We start from the raw sequence: 20,211 nt of genomic DNA, 5'->3' as shown, positions 1-20,211 counted from the left end.
TTGCCAACATCCACTGGATCATGGAAAAAGCAAGAGAGTTCCAGAAAAACATCTATTTCTGCTTTATTGCCTATGCCAAAGCCTTTGACTGTGTGGATCACAATAAACTGTGGAAAATTCTGAAAGAGATGGGAATACCAGACCACCTGACCTGCCTCTTGATAAATCTGTATGCAGGTCAGGAAGCAACAGTTAGAACTGGACATGGAACAACAGACTGGTTCCAAATAGGAAAAGGAGTACATCAAGGCTGTATATTGTCACCCTGTTTATTTAACTTGTATGCAGAGTACATCATGAGAAACGCTGGACTGGAAGAAGCACAAGCTGGAATCAAGATTGCCGGGAGAAACATCAATAACCTCAGATATGCAGATGACACCACCCTTATGGCAGAAAGTGAAGAGGAACTCAAAAGCCTCTTGATGAAAGTGAAAGAGGAGAGTAAAAAAGTTGGCTTAAAGCTCAATATTCAGAAAACGAAGATCATGGCATCTGGCCCCATCACTCCATGGGAAATAGATGGGGAAACAGTGGAAACAGTGTCAGACTTTATTTTTCTGGGCTCCAAAATCACTACAGATGGTGACTGCAGCCATGAAATTAAAAGATGCTTACTCCTTGGAAGGAAAGTTATGACCAACCTAGATAGCATATTGAAAAGCAGAGACATTACTTTGCCAACAAAGGTTCATCTAGTCAAGGCTATGGTTTTTCCTGTGGTCATGTATGGATGTGAGAGTTGGACTGTGAAGAAGGCTGAGCGCCAAAGAATTGATGCTTTTGAACTGTGGTGTTGGAGAAGACTCTTGAGAGTCCCTTGGACTGCAAGGAGATCCAACCAGTCCATTCTGAAGGAGATCAGCCCTGGGATTTCTTTGGAAGGAATGATGCTAAAGCTGAAACTCCAGTCCTTTGGCCACCTCATGTGAAGAGTTGACTCATTGGAAAAGACTCTGATGCTGGGAGGGATTGGGGGCAGGAGGAGAAGGGGACGACAGAGGATGAGATGGCTGGATGGCATCACTGACTCGATGGACGTGAGTCTGAGTGAACTCCGGGAGTTGGGGATGGACAGGGAGGCCTGGAGTGCTGCGATTCATGAGGTCACAAAGAGTCGGACATGACTGAGCGACTGATCTGATCTGACCATTATCTTTCTTACCTCCACCATAGTTTGGCCTCAGGTCAAACAACAGGGAGGGAACACAGTCTCGCCCATCAACAGAAAATCGGATTAAAGATTTACTGAGCATGGCCCCGCCCATCAGAACGAGACCTAGTTTTCCCCTCAGTCAGTCTCTCCCATCAGGAAGCTTCCATAAGCCTCTTTTCCTTCTCCATCAGAGGGCAGACAGACTGAAAACCACAATCACAGAAAACTAATCAAACTGATCACATCTCTGACTCTTTGCGACCCTGTGGACTGTAGCCCACCAAGCTCCTCTGTCCATGGGATTCTCCAGGCAAGAATACTGGAGTGGGTTGCCATTTCCTTCTCCAGGGGATCTTCCCGACCCAGGGATCAAACCCAGGTCTCCCACATTGCAGGCAGACGCTTTAACCTCTGAGCCACCAGGGAAGCCCACATGGACCACAGCCTGTCTAACTCAATGAAACTATGAGCCATACCATGTAGGGCCACCCAAGATGGACGGGTCATGGTGGGGAGATGTGACAAAACGTGGTCCACTGGAGAAGGGAATGGCCAACCACTTCTGTATTCTTGCTTTGAGAACCCCATGAACAGTATGAAAAGGGCCACAGTTAGAGTCAGCGAGAATCCTCTGTGGTCAAATGGGAGTAAGAGTCTATAATGAGAGTCACACTGGTCCTCTGTGGTCAGATCTAGAGAGATCCAAAGAGAGAAAGAGCATCAGACAAGATCAGACTCTGCAAACAGGCACAGCCACCAACCAGGATCCTCACACATCTGAGGTTGGAAGGGGCTGCTGGCAACGTGGCTCATTCAGCCGAACCCTTAGAGCTGCATTCAGACAGACAGGGCCAAGTGCAGCCGCAATGAGTACAGAAGTCTTGACAGCAGTTCAGAACCCTGGTGGCTCATCACCTGCTGAGCTGCCCCTCTGCAAACTCCAAGCCTTGTGGAAGCCAGGACGGGTCCCAGGGTGAGCCTTGAAGGATTCTAAAGGTTTGTCTGCTTCAAAGCAGCCCTACCACTCCTTCTGTGGTCAAACTGTGTTTTGCCACTCAGTATGTTATGAGAGAGACATCACAGTGCGCTGATCTCATTGAACACTGAACTGCAAATCTACTTATGCTTGAAATACACCTGTTAGGCTCCTCACTCCTCTATGTAAAGTCCTTACTCTTCAGCTTGGTAAAAGATACTCACGACCCACACGCTCACCAGCTGTCTCTCCCCCCACTCCTCACCTCAACCCCTAATGCTCCATCCACACGTGACTACACTCAACATCAAGAGCCCTTGTATCGTCCTGGTGTTTCCTGTTCCCTCTGCCTGAAGTGCACTTCCCTGGCCTGAAGACTCGAAAGCATCTTGCTCAAGATTTAGCCTAGCTCATCTTCATCAACCTTTCCCTAAGCACCCCCTCCAGGCAAGAATAATCACTCTTCTTTTGGTTACCGTAATGCCCATACAGACTTCCATTATGCCATGTAGAATGCTCTTAACACCGGGTTTACTTGCTATGTCTGTATCCCCTGCCCTCCCATCCACCACAAGGCTAAAAAGTCCTAAGGGCTGGGGCTGCATGGGATCTTTGTGTCTGACCCAGAGTAGCTAATTAATAAATGTTGTAGGAGAGTGAAAAGGCTGGTTTAAAACTCAACATTCAAAAAACTAAGATCACGGCATCCAGTCCCATCATTTCATGGCAAATAGATGAGGAAACAAGGGAAACAGTGACAGATTTTATTTTTCTAGGCTCCAAAATAACTAAAGACAGTGATTGCAGCCATGAAATAAAAACATGCTTGCTGCTTGGAAGCAAAGCTATGACAAACCTAGATAGCATACTAAAAAGTGGAGACATCATTTTGCTGACAAAGGTTGGGATAGTCAAAGTTATGGCTTTTCCAGTAGTCATGTACAGATGTGAGAGGTGAACCATAAAGAAACCTGAGCACAGAAGAATTGATGCTTTTGAACTGTGGTGTTGGAGACTCTTGAGAGTCCCTTGGATTGTAAGGACATCCAACCAGTCCATCCTAAAGGAGATCAGTCCTGGGTGTTCATTGGAAGGATGGATGCTGAAGCTGAAGCTCCAATACTTTGGCCACCTGATACGGACAGCTGACTCCTTGGAAGAGACCATGATGCTGGGAAAGATAGAAGGCAGGAGGAGAAGGGGATGACAGAGGATGAGATGGCTGGATGGCATCACCAACTCAATGGACATGAGTTTGAGCAAACTCTGAGAGATAGTGAAGGACAGGGAGGCCTGGCGTGCTGCATCCATGGGGTCGCAGAGACACGACGGAGCGACTGAACAACAACAAAGGGGTGGGTGCACGGGTGGGTGGATAAGGACCAGCGTGCGTCTGGGCTCTGGCAACATGGGGGTGAAAGCCCTTTCCCTGCTCGAAGGAAGCTCACTGTAGATGACAGAAAAGGAGTAAAAAAAGAACAATGAAATGGGATGAGTCAGGGTATGGCATGATGTGTGAAGTCAGCTGAGGGGCAAAGAGAGCTGTATTCAGGGGTCTTCCCAGAGGACTCTCTACACGTGATCTGGATAGTGCTGGACCAGAGAAGTCAGCCGCACAGAAAGAAAGACGGGTCAGAGCCACTCTGGACCGAGAGGAGCAGGTTCAAGGCAAAGAAAGTGTGAGTAATGGAAGCCTGGCAATGGCTCAGATTCAGCTTAGCTGTTAAAGTCTGGTGACTCTGCATAAATACAAAGCAGAGGGCAGCGGAGGAAGCCACGGTCAAGGTGCCGCCCAGGCTTGTGCCCTGCAGGCAGATGACAGACCCTGGGAGGGTGGGCAGGTTTTTGGAAGAGGGAAGGGTGGCTTCCATTCTGGTCACACTGAGGCTGATGCTGAGGAACCCCAGGTGGGTCTTCTCGGTAGGCAATGGACGATCCATTCCTGAGGCTCAGGAAAGTGTTCTCGATGAGAAAAGTAAACGTGGAATTCATCAACAAAAAGGTGATGTACGCTGGAGCCATGCGTACAGATGAAATCTTCCACAGAGGGTGTACACAGAGTGAAAAGAAGTGCAAGCCCCGGGACATACCACACGTGTAGGCAAAATTCCTAAGGCAGAATATGACACAGAATACCCAGGGATACGTGGAGAAAAAAGAGATCAAGTTGCATATGATATTAAGAAGAAGGGAGCTGGCAGGGGAGGGGGAAAGGCGTGACGGGGAGTGATCTACTGAGTCAAATCTTGCAAAGTGGCAAGTAAGCAAAAGAGCCTGAGAAACGCTCATTTGTGGGCCAAACTGTCCCCACCCTCATCAGCTTGTGGTACAAATGAGATCACATTAATAGTAGCAGCCCATATTTCATATTTAACATATACCACTAGCTCACTGCCAACTATCTGCAGAGCAGCATCTCCACTCCCTTGAAAAAAGTCCGTGCTTCTCAGCATTTCTGGAAGTGCCTAGCTATGTTGAGCACAAGCCCACCAAGAGTTCTCGTGTCTCTTCCACACACACCCCACCTTGATGTCCACCGCACTTGAGGATGGCAGCTCCCGTGGTGGCTCCGTGCCCTGAACTGTTCCCAAGATCAATGGGTTCCATCTCCTGAAGTGCCAAAGCTACAAACTTTCATGATGCCAAGGCAAGAGAGTAGCCTATGCTCTGAATTCCTCCCTGAGGTGAAGCCACAGCACTGTCTGCAAAGTGGAGAAGCCCCTTCTTTACCATCTGTTTGTGTTCCACGTCTCATGAAAAGGCCTTCCTGAGCTGTGTCCTCTGGCCATCTGTCCTGGGCCTGAGCTCTAGGGCAGACAACAGAGCCCCCCCACCTCCCCCGCCACCACCCTGCACCCTGATCTCTGCCCCAGGGACCAAATCCCCCCAGGGACCCTATGCAAACAGATCCTTTGGGAGTTTCACTCCACCAGTTTACCAAAAACCTCCACACCCACACTTCTGTGATGGTCCCAGGCAAGACACCTGGCTACAAGGTGATTTATCAACCTGGCGGTTATGATCGAGGTTGGCCAAAGGCGTTTCAGCAGAACGGTTGATAAGGAGGTCAGATTGCATCAAGGAGAGGAGAAGGTGGGGCGTGGCTGAAGTCAGATGGCAAACATAAAAGCAAGTAAGGAAAAGGGCAGGAAGATTTAAGGAGAAAGAAGGTGGTGGTTTGAAACAAGGGAGAGACTTGCCCTGAGTCACACGCTGAGGAGGAGCCAGCAGAGCAGGGAGAGGTGACCCCAGACGCTGAGAGGAGGGTGGGCCTGAGGGAAACACACCGGGTGCAAGGCGAGCGGAGGACCCTCAGGCGGGTGAGCCCTGAGGAGACCCTGGGCTTCAGGGAGGCGCCTGGCTGCAGGAGTCCAAGCACAAAGAAGGGGATGGAGACAGACGACAAGGACTCTGCTGGGAGCTTATTCCAGAGAAAACGAAGCTGTGGGCTGGGAAGTCCCAAGCCTGACAAGAACCAGTTGCCTCAGCCCTCATGCCCGTAGCACATTCTTTCCAGGGACAGAGACATCACTTAGAGCCCCTCTCTGTGACTCAGAGTCCGGGTTTCTGTTTGGCCACTTAATTTTAGGAATAATGAAAGCTGCTTCCAAGAGTCCGTTTTCTTTCCTTCTCTCATAGTCACGCTATGCTTGGGACTCTGACGTGACAATCACTGAGTGTACAGCTCCGGCCTGTGGCCCGAGTTTCAGTGTAAAACTTCCTGGGGGAAAAGGAGAGTCCACTTTTAGAGGAGGTGCTTGTCCCTGTTTTGTTTATTTAACTTACCACACAGAGAGGTCAGAACTGGCCCTAGAACAAAGGGAGCGTGGGCCCACAGGACACAGCAGCAGGTCTACAATGTGTCATAACACTCAGGTGAATGTGAAGTAAGTGAGATATTACACCACTCAGACTCGCAAACAGTGACAACAGCTGGCATCTAGTCCCATCACTTCATGGCAAACTGATGGGGAAACAATGGAAACAGTGAGAGACTTTATTTTGGGGGGCTCCAAAATCACTGCAGATGGTGGTGACTGCAGCCATGAAATTAAAAGACGCTTGCTCCTTGGAAGAAAAGCTATAACCAACCTAGAGAGCATATTAAAAAGCAGAGACGTTACTTTGCCAACAAAGGTCCATCTAGTCAAGGCTATGGTTTTTCCAGTGGTCACGTATGGATGTGAGAGTTGGACTGTGAAAAAGGCTAAGCGCCAAAGAATTGATGCTTTGAACTGTGGTGTTGGAGAAGACTCTTGAGAGTCCCTTGGACTGCAAGGAGATCCAACCAGTCCATCCTGAAGGAAATCGGTCCTGAATATTCATTGGAAGGACTGATGTTGAAGCTGAAACTCCAATACTTTGGCCACTTGATGTGAAGAGCCAACTCATTGGAAAAGACCCTGATGCTAGGAAAGATTGAAGGCAGGAGGAAAGGGGTCGACAGAGGATGAGATGGTTGGATGGCATCACCGACTCAACGGACATGAGTTTGAGTAAAGTTGCTGATGGACAGGGAGGCCTGGCATGCTGCAGTCCATGGGGTCACAAAGAGTCGGACACAACTGAGCGACTGAACTGAACACCATTCAGACTCACAAACAGTGACAACAAAGGGATCAAACAGAGAAAAAGACCCTCACTGGATCTGCAGTTTGAAATTAGGGTTTGTGCTGGAATTTGCCTCCATGCTAAACTGCTGTTCAAGGGTCACAAACTCAAAAGCTTATGGATGAAGAGCGGGTATCTGGAAGACGTGAGCCAGCCGGGAGCCAGCTTCTGCTCCCTCCAAAGGACCACCACACCTCAGCCCCAGCTGCTGCCTCTCATGAAGGTGACCTGACTTTTCAGGGAGAGGCCGCAGGGCCAGATTCTTCTGTGCAGTCTCCAGATGTTTGAAGGTGGGGGAGCAATTCCATTAAACAGTGACAACAAGCAGGGCAGGCAAGATGAGATGCAAAGTCACAATCTGAATTTCACTTCTAAATAGATTTCAGTCTATTCTGCGTCTTGAATGATTCTGTGTGTGTTTTTAGAAACCGTGTCTCTGAGGGACAATAAGTGAAGTGAAAGTGGCTCAGTCCTGACTCTTTGTGACCCCAAGGAGTATGCAGTCCATGGAATTCTCCAGGCCAGAATACTAGAGTGGGTAGCCTTTCCCTTCGCTGTTCTCTTCTCCAAGGGATCTTCCCAACCCAGGGATCGAACCCAGGTCTACCTACATTGCAAGCAGATTCTTTACCGGCTGAGCCACAGGGGAAGGCCTGAGAGACAATAAGAACTGACTCTAAGAGGTGCCTGCCTGCCTGCTGGGGCTCCCTCCCTGGAGCTGGTCTGCACCTTTCAAGCTTCTCCAGAGAGTGAGCTGGCTCTGTTTTCTTCTCCAGAGCGGGTGCCCCTGAAAGGGCTGGACAATGACACCCCAGGATGTAGCTGTTCATGCTCCAAAGCTCTAGCCAGTGCATCGCTCCAAACTGAAATGACTTTCAGGGCTGGCCCTTTAAAAATGGAGCACGCCGCGGGGGCAAACTCCTCCTCCAGGGAGGTTCCTTTAAATGAGAGCCAGCTGGTCGGTCAGCCGCAGCTTTTACTCTCAAGCTCTGCCTACAGTGGAGGTGTACCCCCCGGAGGGAGGCAGCATGGCTCAAGCGTTCGTCAACAGCAAGATCCAGCCTGGGAAGGTGGTCGTGTTCATCAAGCCCACCTGCCCCTTCTGCAGAAAGACTCAGGAGCTTCTCAGCCAACTGCCCTTCAAACAAGGGCTTTTGGAATTTGTCGATATTACAGCCGCCGGTAACATCAGTGAGATTCAAGATTACTTGCAGCAGCTCACCGGAGCCAGAACGGTGAGCCTGGGGTCTCCTGCCCAAAGGCTGGGGGGGAGGGGGGAGGGGGGAGGGAAGGCTCCCGGATGCCTTTGTCTGTGACTGAGGTGGCCCGTGCCTTCCTCGGGGACACCGCTAGGGCTTCGTCGCTCTGAGAGGGTGCGGGGAAGGGCGCCCGAGACAAGAGCTGCTTCCTTGAATAGGCAGCGGACCTCGGCCCACCGGACGGGGTGCGCAGCTGACCCGCGCTGGGCGTCAAGGCGGGCGGGCCGGCGGGCAGCTGTGTCCCGGAATCGCCGCCGCCGAGAAGCGCTCTGCAGTCTTTGTTTTCAGCACTGACAGCCTGATCTTGCAGGGCTGGGCGGTGGAAGGAGGGGTGGAGGGGCCACGGGTGAGCCCTCTGTGTCTGCCGTTGAGCAAGAAGCCAGAGTACTCTTTCCTCTGGGTTCACAGGGCCCAGTGGCATTTGCTCTCCTTCAGTCTTTTCCTCTGGGTTCTCCTTAACCTTACATTTTCTCCTTCCGTATCTTATCTCATTCCTCCCACTGGAAAAAAAAAGTAATGACTTATTGTGGCTCCTTGACCTAAATGAGGGGATAGTTTCAGGCCTGTCGAGTTAGGGAGTTCAGAGGCCAGCGTTCTGGACGGGCTCTCACAGTGGCTTGCTGTGTGATCCTGGCAAGTCACCCCACCTGTGACCCTCAGGGTACCCCTTGGCTGCAACACCAGGCTGGAGGAGACCTCTATGGTCCCTTTTGCTTTGAGTAGACAGCGGGGGCCCCTGTCACCCTCTCTCCTCTGTATGAAAGGACTTCCTCTTCCTTAGCGCCCAGGGCTTCCGGTGCGATGGCTAACCAGCCAGGCTGCCAGATCAGCGCAGGTGCCGGGGTCGGAGCGTGGTGCCGAGTCAGGTCCCACCAGCTCCCTTTCAGGACACACATTCTAGGGTACAGAGTTTGCAGACGCACATGTCCTAGTTGAGGTTTAGTTTGGATTTGATGGTGTTTTTTCCTGGCTTCTCAAGGGGAAGCATGGGAGGCCATTTCTCCCCACTGCTCCAACCAGAAGTCAGCATTCTGGTGCAGAGCGAGGCAAAACCCTACTGCTTCCAGGGACCCCCACTGGGAGCTGAGGACCCTTGGTCTTAGGAAGGTCCTGGAGTAGAGAACACAATGGCGAGAGGGCCTCTTGTTGCTTGGCTGGACCACCAGCTATTCAGGCTGCTTGGGGCCTAAGCAGCAAAGCGCAGTGTGGGCACAGCTGTGGCCCCTGATGTGAGGGATCCCTCGGGGAGGGCAGTTTACAGGTGGTGGTGTACATTAGAATCACCTGTGGTGGTGGTTTAGTCTTTAAGTCGCGTCTGACCCTTGCAACCTCTATGGACTGTAGCCTGCCAGGCTCCTCTGTCCATGGGATTCTCTAGGCCAGAAGACTGGAGTGGGTTGCCATTCCCTTCTCCAGGGGATCTTCCCAACTCAGGACTCAAACCCAGGCCTCCTGCATTTCAGGCTGATTCTTTACCAACCATGTGTGCTACAAGGGAAGCCAGAATCACCTGGGGAACTTAAAAAAAAAAAAACCTCCCAATGCCTCAGTCAGACCCCATGCCAATTAAATCCCAAGGAGAGGGGGCAGACAGGCATCAGTAGTTTTAAAGATCCCCAGGACACGAATACAAACATGGAGCTGTAAGAGGAGTAAGTGCTGGGGGTGAAATGTAGGCTTGCAATTTGCTATGATTACATCTTAAGTGTTCTCACCACACACACATGCAAATAGTAGCTGTGAGGTAATGGATATGTAAATTCACTTGACTGCAGTAATCATTTCACAGGGTATCTGTATATCAAACCCTGACATTGTACACCTTAAACACACACAGATTTGTCAGTTACACCTCAAAAAATGTGGAAGTCAAAATAGAATGTATCTCCCATCAAAAAACCAAAAAAGTAATTCCAATTTGCAACAAAGTTTGGGACCCACATCTTTCAACTACAGCACCTATCACTCTAGCAGAAAAAACAAACCTCTTCACACAACCATTCAACAACACCCCCCCCCCCATTCACTGTAAAGCTAACACTTTCTTCTAGTGATCTTTCAAAGTTTGTTTTTGAATTTTTCAAGATACTTTTCACAGGTTCTTGAGTCCTGAATGCATTCCTCCAAGGGGAGAACAAATCCTTTAAGGATATATAACTTCATCATCCCTAGCACTGAAGGTTTTCTATTCAAAGAGACTGGAAACCTTGAGAGCTGTCACTATCTTGCTACGCCTGTGGTGCTGTGCAAACAGCAGCAGCCCAGTGGGACTTGATTGATTGCGGAAACATAGGACTTCAATCAGGCCACCAAACTGGAGACACTGGTTTTGGTTTTGCTTTAGCCACAGCTCCTAGATCAGTGCTTTCACTTATGCTTCCTGAAAGTTCTTTATGTAAATCCACATTTCCTGACCTCTGTCATTCTCCTTCTCTCTGAAGGATGCCTTTGAACATTCCTCACAAGGCGGAACTTTGGGCAACAAATTTGCTTCATTTTTGTTTGTGTACAGATGTCTTTTTCCCCTTTGCTTTTGAAGGATAATTTTGCTGAATACAACAAATATTTTTGAGCACTTGCTGTCCTAGGCACTTTTCTGAACACTGGAAATACTGCCATGAACAGAGCAAATGAAAATTCCTGCCTTTGTGGAACTTACATTCTAGTAAATGCCATAAATAAAGTAGTGTGTTAGAAGGTGGTAAGTGATGTGTGATATGGAGAAGCCAGGTAGGAAAGGGAGGTAAGCAGTAGGCAGCAAGGTACAGTTTTAAATGGAGCTGGCAGGTTTTGCAGATATCTAAAGGGACTGAGGGAGCAAGGCATGCAGGAGTGTAGGCGTAGGACATTCCAGGCAGTGGGAACAGCAAGTGCTAAGGTCCTGGGGTAGAAGCCTGCCTGGCGAGAAGGCCTGTGTGGGTGGAGCATTATGAGTTAGGAGCAGGTGTGGTCTGAGATCATGAGGAACAGGTCGGCCGTTCATGCCATCACATGCACACGGACCGGGCATGTGATGGGAGATGAGATGCCGCTTGATTTTGAAAGGGTCACTCCAGTGGCTGTGGGGAAAGGCTGCAGGAAGGCCAGGATGAGGACCGAAGCTGGGGACCTCTGGAGGTTATGGCAGCAGTTCTGGTGAGAAAGGAACCGTACCAGGGAGCAGCCAAGGAAGTGCTGCAGAGGACTGGCAATCAGCTGAGTAGCAGCCTCTGAGCAACACAGGTGGCACTGCTGGTCAAGAACGCGCCTGCCAATGCAGGAGACATAAGAGACGTGGGTTCGAGCCCTGGGTCAGGAAGGTCTCCTAGAGAAGGAAATGGCAATCTACTCCAGTATTCTTGCCTGGAGAATCCCATGCACAGAGGAGCCTGGAAGGCTACAGTCCACGGGGTTGCACAGAGTTGGAAACGACTGAAGCGACTTAGTACAGAAAATAGAAGATGCCACCCCAGCTGAGGTTTGGGCTGGAGAAAGCTCCTGGAGGAGGGCTGCAGAACTCCCAAGCTGGGTTTTCTGGTGGCAGTTCCCTACTTCTTTAATGTAACAGACTCAAGTTCCTCCGAAGAAGGAGGTGGGCCGGGAGGGGAGGCACAGAGCCCCAGCCTTCTCTTCCTTCTCAGCTGCATCAGCAGCTTCCTGTTCAGCCACCACAGCCTCCCACACCGTCCGGTGGGGCCTGCAAGTTCAGCTTCCTCTGAGAGCTGAAAACTGATGGGCTTTCAGTTCAGTTCAGTCGCTCTGTCGTGTCGGACTCTTTGTGACCCTATGAACTGCAGCACGCCAGGCCTTCCTGTCCATCACCAACTCCCAGAGTTTACCCAGACTCATGTCCATTGAGTTGGTGATGCCATCCAACCATCCCATCCTCTGCTGTGCCCTTCTCCTCCCGCCTTCAATCTTTCCCAGCATCAGGGTCTTTTCAAATGAATCAGTTCTTCGTATCAGGTGGCCAGAGTATTGGAGTTTCAGCTTCAACATCAGTCCTTCCAATGAATATTCAGGACTGATCTCCTTTAGGATGGAGTGGTTGGATCTCCTTGCAGTCCAAGGGACTCTCAAGAGTCTTCTCCAACACCACAGTTCAAAAGCATCAATTCTTTGGCACTCAGCTTTCTTTATAGTCCAACTCTCACATCCGTACATGACCACTGGAAAAACCATAGCCTTGACTAGACGGACCTTTGTTGGATCTTTGATGGGCTTTACCATGGTCTTCACTGTTCCCTAGCTCAGAGGAGGGGGTGTTAGGGCAATGGGGTCTTCCAGCTCTCAGCTCTCAGAAGCAGCTTGTGTGCCAGAAGGCATGCACAGAACTCCGCCCTGGGGACAGCCCAGATGATCTGATCTGATTGTGTTTCAGGGCCTGCCTTTCGGGGGCTGGGGGCTGCCGTAGAGCTGTGGGTTTCCAAACCCTCAGTTAGTTATCCCGGGAGGAAGGGACTGCTCTCAGCGCCAACCCGTGGTTTGCAAATATGCTCCGTGAGAGTCACCTGGGAACTTGTCAGAATGCACATTCTTGAGCCCCTGCCCAGATCTTCTGTATCATAAATGTTGGGTGGGGAGGAGTAAGAAATCTGTGTTTTAACAAGCCCACCACGGTTCGGATCGCGTGGTTCAGATCTAAGAACTGCTGTCAAAGGGGAGGACTCCTTTCTCCTCAGGGGCTTCTCGCCAACTAACCAGACCCCGTGGTCTAAGGTGGAGATGGGGCAAGCAACAGGAGGAGTGACAATCAGTTCTTTCTGAAAGTAACAAGTTCGAGAATGAACACATCCCTTCCATGGGGCTTCCCTGGCAGTCCAGTGGTTGGGACTTTCCTTTCATGCAGGGGGTGTGGGTTTGATGCCTGGTGGGGCACCTAAGATCCCACGTGCCCCCTGTCCAGAAAACCAAAACATAAAACAGAAGCGATATTGTGACAAATTCAAAAAAGACTTTAAAGATGGTTCACATCAAAAAGAAAAAAAAACCTAAAAGAATGAAAGCTTCCTTATTTGAAGCTCAGATGAGTTTTACTCCTTTAGGCAATGCTTTCCACAGAAGGAGCCCTGTGTTATAATTATTTAGAATTCCATTAGGATTCTTTACCACTGCAACTGACCACAGCCAACTGTTCCTGGAGAGACAGAAGCCAAATGGCCCCCAACAATCTGAGAGGTGCTTTATTTTCTCTAAAATAATGGCCAGGATCCAGGGGGGAAACTTTAGGTTTCTGAGCTCATCTTTCTGCAAATTCTTTCAGCTGGTTAAGATTAAAAAAAAAAAAAAAAAGGTGGCCTTGACGTCACTTCCACGTGCAAAGCTCCCACACGGCGTGCAGGGCAGGGGGTGGGTGGCCCCATGTGTGGCTGAGGAGGGCACCACCAGGCTTCCTCACTGGAACACCATCCTGTGTGCTCCTCCCACTCGGGACACAGGACGTAGCCAAGGCAATGTAGTGCAGGCTTCTTTCAACTGGGGGCCTTAATTTGTAAAGCCTACTTCTGCCCAGATCCCCTTCTTAATGGAAATATGGTAGGACTTATCTGAAATACTTCAGCCCTTTTTCTCAACTCTCTCCCTTAAAAAAAAAATTCATCTGAACATGCACCCCAGTGTTCATAGCAGCATTATTTACAATTTCCAAGATACAGAAGTCACCTAAGTGTGTCCATGAACAGATGAATGGATAAAGAGGGCAGGGTGTGTGTATACACAGTGGAATACTTCTCAGTCAGGACAAAGAATGAAAGTTTGCCATTTGTAACAATATGGATGGACTTGGCCTTCTGCTGAGTGAAACAAGTCAGAGAAAGACAAGCACTGCATGATATCACTTATACGTGGAATCTGATAAAACCACCACAAACTAGTGAATATAACAAAAAAGAAACAAACTTACAGAGAATATAACAAAAAAGAAACAAACTTACAGAGAACAAACCAGTGGTTACTAGTGAGGAGAGAGGAGAGGCAATGCATGGGTAGGAGATTAAGAGGTCGAAACTATTATGTAAAAGTAAACTACAGGGATATAGTCTACAATATGGAGAGTATGCTGCTAAGTCGCTTCAGTTGTGTCCGACTCTGTGTGACCCCATGATGGCAGCCCATCAGGCTCCACCATCCCTGGGATTCTCCAGGCAAGAACACTGGAGTGGGTTGCCGTTTCCTTCTCCAGTGCATGAAAGTGAAAAGTGGAAGTGAAGTCGCTCAGTTGTGTCCGACTCTTAGTGACCCCATCCATGGGATTTTCCAGGCAAGAGTACTGGAGTGGGGTGCCATTGCCTTCTCCGTGGAGAGTATAGCCTATTTCTATATAGTATAGGCTACAAGTATAGCCTACTATATAAAATATAGTATATTTTATAATAACTTTAAGTGGAATATAATCTATAAAAATTGTGACTAACCATATTGTACACCTGAAACTTATATTGGATGTCAACTATACCTCAATAAAGAAATGCATCTGACTAACTGTGGCTTCAGAGGAAAAAAGCAAAAGCTCTGAAAATATTCTTAACCTCTCCTGCCCCTTCTAGTATGTTCCTAGTGTTCTGGGAGAGGACCTGCTAGTTCCTGACCCCTCAGGGAGCCTGTTCTGGGCTGGCTTCTTCACTGCCAGTCAGCCTTTCTGCAACACCCTTGGCCTGGAACTTGTCTGAGCCACAGTGAAAGGACTTTCTCCTCCAAGAGCCCTCTGGAATCCTGGAATGCACCTTACCTAGCAGCAGGAACGGAGCCTGAGCTTGACTCGAGATGAATGTGCTCAGTGCAAAGAGCTGACTGTCAGTCTGACTGGCCCTGGAAGACCCACCCATGCCAGCTGTGAAACCAAAGCAGAGGCATGGCTTTGCTCCCAGAGCTGTGGCACTTCATCCCATGATGGGCCAGGCATTTCAAAGAAGGCGATTCTGACACCATCATCTCTTCCCTAGCTGAGGGCAGGGCTCACGAGAAAGAGACAACTCTCATAAACTGAGTCTAAAAATCAGGGACAGAACTGATGGAAATACTTGTCCAGCTGCACTGAAAAACAAACTCCTTCCTGGTTGCTGTGGTTCAGTTTAAGGGCTCACGTGTGGTCCCAGCTGCAGAGAAACCAGAATTCAATCAGGGTGGTCTGGCTGCAGCCAACCAAAACCCGTTCCTGGAAAGGTGTTCCTGCAGAGTGAAATTTTTAAATCATTTTGACAAGTTAGACAATCTCACACACACAGAACATTCCATTTGAAAAGCATCTTGGTTTAAAAGCACTCTTGAGTGAATTATGTTATGCATCTCATAAAGTTCTGACTTGAAAGAGTATACATGAGGACGTTGTAAAGTGATTTGAAAAGCTTCAGACCATGCGGAACGTTCAGAGAACGATAAAAGCGTCTAACCTAATGACGCTCCCTCAATGTCCTGGCTCGTTTGCTTTTGTAGGTGCCTCGGGTCTTCATCGGTCAAGAGTGCATAGGTGGATGCACAGATCTAGTAAATATGCACGAGAGAGGGGAACTGTTGACACGGCTAAAGCAAATGGGAGCTCTGCAATAATTACAGGTGAGTGACAGGTGGGACTCTGGGCCAGGAACACGGACAGATGGTGGGACTCTACTGCCGTGTTTTATTACAGTCGAGCAAGGCACCCAAGATAGGCAAACGGTGATCTGGGGAACTGTGATGTCGTGTATGAATTTCCCTTTTACAAACGGATTAAGTGCATCAATGGGAGGAAAGCTTTTCACTCAACCTTCATTTAACAAATATTAATTTAGCACTTACTATGGGCCAGACACTGTATGAGACATTGGAAATATAGATATGAACAAAAAGATTAAATATGGAACTTATATTCTAGAGAGACAGACTGATCCAACACAAGTTAAATAATGCCTGAAACAAGTGAGTAATCTGATAGAGCATGGCAGAGGGGGAGGGAGCAAACGGAGCTAACGTGGTGAGGAAAGGCCTTTTTCAGATGGGCTGGCTGAGCCAAGACCTGATTGACAAGGAGACAACCATCTAATGATGAAGCAGAAGAGCTTTTCAGGCAGAAGGAATAGAAAGTAGAAAGGTCCTGAGGTGACAACAAGTATGGAATATTCACGGAACCGAAAGCAAGCAAGAGCAGACTGAGTGAAGGGCAGTGAGAAGGGAAGGTATTAATAGTAGCAAATGTGGGCAGCGAGCGGCCAGAGCTCACAGCCCATGGGAAGCAGCCTGAAATCTCCTAAAATGCAACGTGAAACCAAGGTAATTTTTGCTGTACCTATGTTCACCCTGAGAAGCCAATTCAATTCAATTGGCTTCCCAAATAACAAGCCAAAGTTTTCTAAAGTTGTAACCTAAAGGAGATCTTTGAATGGAAAACCACAGGGTCACAGATCCTTCAGAAAGGATGGGTTCCCCTCCCTGCAGCTCTTGTTGGAGCAAGACGGCTTCGAACCAGGTCAATTCCACTGACTCATCCGTGGAAAGACTGTTTTTTTAAGTTAAAGGAGAAACTTAGGGTGTTCCAATTAAAATGTTCTTTGAAGGGTATTTATTGCCCACTAATTAATAATTAACCCCTGAGCAATGAGTACACAGAGTTTGCAGGGATCACTCAGAAAAGCCACAGGAGTGAAAGCACAGGGCCTGAAAAGCCCAGGCGATCCCTTTCAAAGCAAACAGTTTTACAAATCTTGAATTACAGTTCTACAACTTTATCCCAGCAAGTTAACAGACCGTGTCTGTCTGGGTTAGCTTTCTGGCCTCACCCGACATGGTGCCAGATGTTTCCTATTCGGTACATTTTTTTAACAATTCAGGCTTAGATTAAGAATGAAAGAAAACTTGTGCCTTTCCGGGGGAAGTGGGAAATGCCATCCCCCTGATGACCTCTAGGTTGGGGTGGGTGTTAGAGTCCCCCATATTCGCCAGATCTCTTTAGCTGCATTGTCCTTCAGCATATTATGCTCTTAGTATTCCACTGGCAACTTGCATTTCAAGACCATCTGTAACCAATTGGCAAGAGTCTGTTCTGATAATGAAAGAGAAATGACGGGACCTGCTCTAAGAAGATCCAATTCTTTGTATTATTATTATTATTTTTTTTTCCCTAGCAGAGCAGACCCAGGCTGATATTCCCCCTTGGGGATAGGATGGCATTGCAGATAATGACAGCAGTTCCTGGAGGATGGACCTGGGGTGACTGTACCCAGTTACAGCAACCGTTTACTTAAAATTCTGAAATATTTTAACTGCAATAAATGGGGAAGGGAAGTCAACGGCTTCTTTTGACTCAGTATTAAAAATGGACCAACTTGCCCAAAATAACAGGTCTGACGGATGTCTCGGGTTTCTTGTGGATTGGCCCTTTGGGTTCCCAGGGACCATGACAAGATATGCTTAGGATTCACTCACTGACCCAAAAGATGATCCTTCTCTTTGGCACATGTTCTTACCAAGGGTCTCTTCTGAGCTGGGCTGCCTCTACCTCTAACGCCTGTATTTCTCAACCAAGTGTATCTCAGGCCCCCAAGCACGAAGCTAGAGTTGGTTTTCTGCTACTGCTTGGAAATTATTTTGTTGAGTTTGACTTCCTAGAATTTGTATTATGAAATCAACAGGCATTTTGAATGTGCTTTTTCAAAAGGTGTCTTCCCAGCCACCATCTCCACCCCACCCCATCCCTTTCTGCTTTGAAAGTCACTGCTGTGAACCACTGCCCTGAACCCTGACAACTCACAGATCTCACAGGAAATGTTCGACTGTTCTGTCTGTTCTGTCTCTCAATCCGAGAGAAACCACATGAAAAGTTAAGCACAGTTGGTCTTCACTTTGTGCTACAGGGATCAGAGGTCTAAATGTAGGTGCGGTGATCATACGGCAACGCTGTTAGGTCAGACGGTGTCCAGGGAATCCTGGACAAGCATATATTGTTTAGATGACACACAGAAGGAACACACAAACATTTAAATGTTACGCAGAAAACCTGCATCCCCCTCCCGCAAAAAATGTCTGTGAAAACAGCCAAATTTGGGAAACACTGTTCTGGATGATTTTCTCTCTCCCCTTCTCCCCCCTCACTCTATGAGAACTTAAGAATTCCTTATTGTGAAGGATTCTAGAATTGCAAGAATGTTAATTTCTTTCTGTAGATGCAAGTATGAATGGTTAATTTCTTCTCTATTAAAGAAGTACTCATGGATCATACACTGATTTTTGCCCAATTCATCATTCTCAAGACTTTAAGGAGTGTCATCAATGCAAAATAAACCAATTTCAGGTGTTTTTTTTTCACATCCATCCCCCCCTGCCATTATAAATAAAGGCACATGCTATTGTCTTTCACTGAGTATACACTGTTGGTTTGATTTTGTAAATTTCATAATTTGTATATGTTCAGTCAGTTCAGTCGCTCAGTTGTGTCCAACTCTTTGTGACCCCATGAATCCCAGCACGCCAGGCCTCCCTGTCCATCACCAACTCCTGGAGTTCACTCAGACTCAAGTCCATCAAGTCAGTGATGCCATCCAGCCATCTCATCCTCTGTCGTCCCCTTCTCCTCCTGCCCCCAATCCCTCCCACCATCAGAGTCTTTTCCAATGGGTCAACTCTTCACATGAGGTGGCCAAAGTACTGGAGTTTCAACTTTAGCACCATTCCTTCCAAAGAAATCCCAGGGCTGATCTCCTTCAGAATGGACTGGTTGGATCTCCTTGCAGTCCAAGGGACTCTCAAGAGTCTTCTCCAACACCACAGTTCAAAAGCATCAATTCTTCAGTGCTCAGCTTTCTTCACAGTCCAAATCTCACATCCATACATGACCACTGGAAAAACCATAGCCTTGACTAGATGGACCTTTGTTGGCAAAGTAATATCTCTGCTTTTGAATATGCTATCTAGGTTGGTCATAACTTTCCTTCCAAGGAGTAAGCGTCTTTTAATTTCATGGCTGCAGTCACCATCTGTAGTGATTTTGGAGCCCAGAAAAATAAAGTCTGACACTGTTTCCACTGTTTCCCCATCTATTTCCCATGAAGTGATGGGACCAGATGCCATGATCTTCGTTTTCTGAATGTTGAGTTTTAAGCCAACTTTTTCACTCTCCTTTTTCACCTTCATCAAGAGGCTTTTTAGTTCCTCTTCACTTTCTGCCATAAGGGTGGTGTCATCTGTATATCTGAGGTTGATATTTCTCCCAGCAATCTTGATTCCAGCTTGTGCTTCTTCCAGCCCAGCATTTCTCATGATGTACTCTGCATTTAAGTTAAATAAGCAGGGTGACAATATACAGCCTTGACGTACTCCTTTTCCTATTTGGAACCAGTCTGTTGTTCCATGTCCAGTTCTAACTGTTGCATCCTGACCTGCATATAGGTTTCTCAAGAGGCAGATCATGTCATCTAGGTTACCTAGGTTCAATTCCTGGGCAGGGAACTAAGATCTCACTTCAAGCTACTGCTCACTGCTGCTTCTCTGAGAGCGATTCTGATGTGTTATGGTTGTACTTTGCAGAATATCTCTCAGCAACACATTTAAGTGTTGAAAAGTTAAGAAACACCAACGTAGCTGGGTAAGGAAAGGGATATCAGGTGAAGGGCCCCAGGAGAAGATAAGCTGAACAGAGGCTCTGAGTCATAAACTGGCTTCTGTTTCCTGGGAGCTTGCCAGAGGGGTGGTCCCAAACGAGTCCTTGGAAACCCCAGGCACCCCGTGGTCGGGGATTATGTACAGGTACCAGGCATCTCCCAGAAATCTGTCATGGAAATGGGCGGTTCTGCATCTTCTGCATCCACGGGTCACCTCCAGCTTCCAGGAGCAGGCCCAAGCCCACACCTCCTCCACCAGCCAAGGGTGTGGCCTGGAGAACAGAAATGTCAGCACAAGACAAATTTCAGATAAGCATGTACTCAGGCTCATTTAAGCACTCTGTCCTCAAGTTAAAAAAAAAAAGACAACAGCAGAAGCTCTCAACACGTGGACTTTTGGTGCTCCAGTCCAGACCGGTTGCCATCCAAGTCCGAACACCGCTCTCCTCCTGGGATCTCCCTTCACTGTCATCCTGGGATTCCACTGCTCTCCACCCAGAGCTGGATCTCCTGTTCCCTGTACCCCACAGATATCTGTCACAGCTAAACTGCTGTAACAAAATATCACGTTCCGACAGAAGCTTATTTTCCCTCCTAACAGTTCAGAGGCAGGCAGGTGACCTTGCCCTGTGAAGTCAGGATCAACCCGGGATGCACGCAGCA

General features: G+C 48.2%; 1 protein-coding gene across 2 annotated transcripts; it reads left to right on the top strand.

Annotated features, from left to right (window-relative positions):
• The first annotated feature begins 7,692 nt into the window (after positions 1-7,692).
• On the top strand, positions 7,693-18,312 carry GLRX (glutaredoxin). 2 transcript variants are annotated; one of them, XM_070373160.1, is made up of 3 exons: positions 7,693-7,978; positions 15,413-15,532; positions 17,077-18,312. In XM_070373160.1, the coding sequence occupies exons 1-2, from the start codon at positions 7,772-7,774 to the stop codon at positions 15,524-15,526; spliced, it is 321 nt and encodes a 106-aa protein (XP_070229261.1). In that variant the 5' UTR covers positions 7,693-7,771; the 3' UTR covers positions 15,527-15,532; positions 17,077-18,312. The 2 variants fall into 2 exon arrangements, with proteins under 2 accessions (XP_070229261.1, XP_070229260.1); XM_070373159.1 differs by having other exon boundaries at positions 7,696-7,978; positions 17,080-18,312.
• The last annotated feature ends 1,899 nt before the right edge of the window (positions 18,313-20,211 follow it).

The sequence above is a fragment of the Bos mutus genome, chromosome 7, assembly GCF_027580195.1.
Source record: "Bos mutus isolate GX-2022 chromosome 7, NWIPB_WYAK_1.1, whole genome shotgun sequence".
Lineage (NCBI taxonomy): Eukaryota > Metazoa > Chordata > Mammalia > Artiodactyla > Bovidae > Bos > Bos mutus.
The sequence above is the reverse complement of the archived record's forward strand: the minus strand, read 5'-3'. Positions and strand labels throughout refer to the sequence as shown.